We start from the raw sequence: 4340 nt of genomic DNA on the forward strand, positions 1-4340 counted from the left end.
CTAATGAAAACACTTAAAGAGCTTCCTTCCAGGTTTCAGTGACTTACTGTAGAGTTTTAACTTATTCTTCCAATGGTTCAAACTGGGTGTAATCTTAATGTATATACATGTATAAATGAAAAACTTCTCCAGTCCACATCCTTGTTTGAGATGCAAACACCAAATTTCACAATTTCCTTGTCACAAAATGTACAGTTATTTGCATCAAAATTAAATCTTAATGTTAAGAATTTGTTTAGGATTTTGAAATTAAACCTATTTTATTTATTTATTTATTTATTATTTATTTATTCATTCCAATCTAAATGATTGGAAAGGAGCAGGATGAATTAAACTTATAATACCTGCCCCTTTCTTAAAGCATATAACTGCTTACATCAGATAAGTTGCCATTACAGCTATTATAGTAAAAAACAGTTTACACGACAGTCAAAGAAAATAAACAAATCCAAAATCCATAAGTAAAACTATTTCATTACATGTTCTTATATAGCTTCTCTATTCTCTCCTTATACAACCTCTTAAACTTTTACCTTGGGAGGAAGTGGAAATGAAATATATATTCTCCTTATTTTCTTACCTTCTTCAACATCAAATCCCTTAAGAATATCTTTCTGAATATCCTTCTTACTGGGTTAGGGAAACATTGCATTTATTGGACAACTACCAAAGTGTTAAATAGAGCCATAAGCAAAAGCGGAAGTACGCAAACGGGAACCATCTTGCATCGCCTGTAAATTTCCGTCATCAAATGTCCCGCCTTTTACTGAGAATCACGCATTCTATTGGTGGATAGACAAAAAAGGTGGACGCTGATTCGCTGTTTACCGCTGTCACTCAAGTCGCAGTCACCAAACACTTAGAGGGAAAGCGACAAACGTTATGTCAGGCAGGATGTCATGTAGGTCCTTGCTGTTTGTGTAGGTTACACTCACGTCACTACAAAACCAGCACATTTAGTCGAAATTGTAGAGGAGTCGTAGCAACCTGCGTCGTTATTTTACGCGAAGAAAGACGAAAACCTGCGTAGTTTGTCAGTTGGACCTCTGCAACGGCCACCGTTAGCTTGAGGCCTAGCAGTTAGCTAACGTGACATTACACCGAGGTTTGCTGGGAAACTTCTCAGATGACACAGGCTTTCCACCGGTAAGTATATGACAGTGTTAGCAAAGAGCTAATACTCAACAAGTAGATACACAGTATGTATATTAGTATATTGTTTTGAGCAAACAGAGTTGTCATGTCACAACCCTACTGTATGTCTAAAGTCAACTCAGTGGCGAAACAGCTCCATTCAGCCAAGCATGTGCCCTGATCCAGAGTCTTCTGGCGAGGGCTGTGTTGTTTACACGGTTCCAGGTTATTGAGGGCGAATGCAGGTAGGTTGTCACATTGTTGTATCTCACTGCCTCTCTGTGTCTGCAGGTAAGTGTCCAGTGGAAAAACAAACCCCATCATCACAATGACAGCTCAGGAAGGAGAGGGATGGGGAGGCATTAGTATCCTTTAGCAAACATCTCCTCTGCATATGTAACAATGCTGAGTTGACACAGTGCATGTGTCATAAAGTACCACTGAAAGAAATAGTTGAGACTGATTTTGTTAAAATCTATTCATTTTTAAGCCATTTATCAAGCAAAAATGCCAAACATCCATAGTTCCAGATCAAATATGAGAACATCCTGCTTTTTTCTGGTTTATATCTTTATAAATTTGGTTTTTGGACTGTTAACCGGGCCAAACACTGACCTTGACATCTTGACTGTATTTTTTGGCATTTTGTAGACTTTATACACAGTTGAGTAATGAAAATAACCCTTAGTTGCAGTCTTAGTATGTCTAGCATATTCATACGTAATGAAAAAGGGCAGCACAGCAAAAACGTAAAACTACTTCTAAAGGCAAACTTACAAATGTGTTGCATCTCTTACACCATTATGTAACAGTAATTGTTACATAGAAGCTCCTGAATCAGTGCTCCTCTTGTTTGTGGATTTTCAGTATTGCCGCAGTGGTTCAGTAAGCCCTTAACTCAGCATGCACCCCGACCTGTCACCTCACCTGCACACAGATGAGTGTAACGAACTGATAACTCGCCTGAGGCAGTGCCACGCAGAGGTACGTCACTCTCTAAATGATTTGATTGCTGGGTGCTAATTATGCTCAGAAAATAACAATGTAAATCTTGTTTCATGTTCTCCTCAGCACAGTGTCATGAAGTTCTTCGGCACGTGTAATGATGCGGACCGTGCCATGCGTAAGTGCCTGAAGAAAGAGGTGTGTCGGTTATTTCTATGTACCTTGTGAATGAGATGCAACAAGCTCTCTAAGCCCTTCTGTTTTTTCAATCAATATTTTCTTTGTTTCCTCACCATTCAACAGAGACTGGAAAAGCGGGAGCGCAGCAAGCAGCATGCACAGGAGATGAGAAAGAGGCTGAAAGAAGGGTCCAAAGAGCAGCTCTGAAGGACATCTTACTGCAACTTTGCCACTGGCACTGCGAGTTAAAACTACTCAGATAATGGGACACTGACTTAATTATGACACTGCTCAGCCTGCACTGCTCTTTTGATGTTAAGACAGAGGAAGAGTTATAACTTCTGTTTTATTATATTGGCACTGACAGGTCTAAGAGTCATGTGCTGTTCTTCCTAGTGTAATCACTGTTTTGACATTAGCAGAGAGAAACATGAGTAAGAGGCAAAGTTATTTAAATGTTGGGATCATATACCAGCGATGACGTGGTACAGATGCACAGCTCACTCTTACATTTCCTGTGACGTGAACCCTTCTAACACTTTTAACTGTTTTATCATCTGCACAGACTGAAACTTGCAGTGTTACCAGAACATTTTAAGTCAACACAAAAACAACAGCATTCGGTCCTTTGGATTAAAGATTGCTGTCGGGGATCATCATTTATTTCCCCCTCTGTTAGCAGAACAGCTCCAGCTCCATCAAAGAGATTAGTGTGGCTGCTGGCACAAGCTTTTCATCAAACCATTATTTAAGTTGGCAGGACACCTCAGGAATATTCTGGTGCCTGTTTTATTCATGAAAACAGGGAAAGTCAATTTCAGGGTATCAGAGGAGCATGGAAAAAGAAAGACCCAAAACAGGATGACCAGTGGCTTTGTTTTACTCTCAATGTGAACATACACTCATGAACACACTCATCATTGTATGAAAGTTTATTTGAATGAGGAATCATAGTGATTCATTACAAGTTTGATTGGTTTCAAATAAAGTGAAATTGTGAGTTACTTTAAGAAACCATGCTTTGATATACTGTGTTATTATTGTAAAACAAAATATCAATCAGTATCTGCAGGTTTTCCTCAAAGTATTTCCTCAAAAAGGCCTTAGAGGAAAGTAAAAAGTCTTAAATATTTCTCTTGCCTGTCGTAGGCAGCAATAATGGTTATAAAATGTTGTATAATCTTAAAGTGGAATTCTGCAACAGTGGATTGTGCATTCAATATAGCGAGTATTGTCACTGATGCTAGCTGTAGTGGCTAGGAAGTTTATGTCTCTTAATAATGGGCATCTGTTTTTGCAGAAAAATGTAATTAAATAATTCTAGCAATTACTTAACACTTGGACTGGTATGACTGCTACACAGGTATTAAATCAAATTCTATGCCCTTAGAATGTCATAACCCTAACCCTAACCACAACCCCATAACTTGTCGAATCTGAGCTGAAAGGTTCAGTTATTAACATTTCATAGAGATTTCAGCTGCATCCTCTGGTCCGCATTCAGCAACTTGAGCTGCCAAAGGTTTCATCATGTCACCTTGTGTCACGTGTGGTCATATAACCCCTCTCTTTGTCTAAGGATGGTCTCCTCCATCATTCTTTGGCTGTCTGCTGGCTCCTGATCGATGACCATGTGTTCACATGACTGAAAGTTCACATTCAGGTCATGAAATCACAACTTAGCCATCTCGATGCGCTGAGTAAAGACAATGAGATGCTGTTGAGGGCTTAGAAAAGCTTGGATCCTCTGCAACATATAGGGTATTCTTTGTTGTTTTTATTTCCGGGTAGGCTACAGAAATAATCTTAGCAGGCCTGTTTCTTCAGCGAGGGCTCTTATTTTCTCACACACAACACAGGAAATGGCAGGTACCTGTCTGTCCAACAACTGAGCTGAGTTCAAAGAAAACATCACTGAAAGATGTGACCAGGAAACAGCTCAGAATAAGAGCTCACATCCTATGTATCAAAATAGGGTTTTGTTAGATACAGTATTGCAGGGGGCAAAATGGGGGAGTTATGTCCAAAAAAAAATTAAGCACTGAGGAGGGACTTATGTTTTTTTGTATTTTGGCTTAGGG

At 39.2% G+C, this 4340-nt stretch overlaps 1 protein-coding gene across 3 annotated transcripts; it reads left to right on the top strand.

Annotated features, from left to right (window-relative positions):
* The first annotated feature begins 835 nt into the window (after nt 1–835).
* On the top strand, nt 836–3273 carry cmc2 (C-x(9)-C motif containing 2). Of its 3 annotated transcripts, XM_033645801.2 has the most exons (5): nt 837–1146; nt 1426–1499; nt 2048–2118; nt 2206–2277; nt 2383–3273. In XM_033645801.2, exons 2-5 carry the CDS (start codon nt 1463–1465, stop codon nt 2464–2466), a joined length of 264 nt encoding a protein of 87 aa, XP_033501692.1. In that variant the 5' UTR covers nt 837–1146; nt 1426–1462; the 3' UTR covers nt 2467–3273. The 3 variants fall into 3 exon arrangements, with proteins under 3 accessions (XP_033501613.2, XP_033501692.1, XP_033501760.2); XM_033645722.2 differs by lacking the exon at nt 1426–1499 and having other exon boundaries at nt 836–1146; nt 2002–2118; nt 2206–2257; XM_033645869.2 differs by lacking the exon at nt 1426–1499 and having other exon boundaries at nt 838–1146; nt 2002–2118.
* The last annotated feature ends 1067 nt before the right edge of the window (nt 3274–4340 follow it).

This window comes from Epinephelus lanceolatus, chromosome 2 (genome assembly GCF_041903045.1).
Source record: "Epinephelus lanceolatus isolate andai-2023 chromosome 2, ASM4190304v1, whole genome shotgun sequence".
Classification (NCBI taxonomy): Eukaryota; Metazoa; Chordata; class Actinopteri; order Perciformes; family Serranidae; genus Epinephelus; species Epinephelus lanceolatus.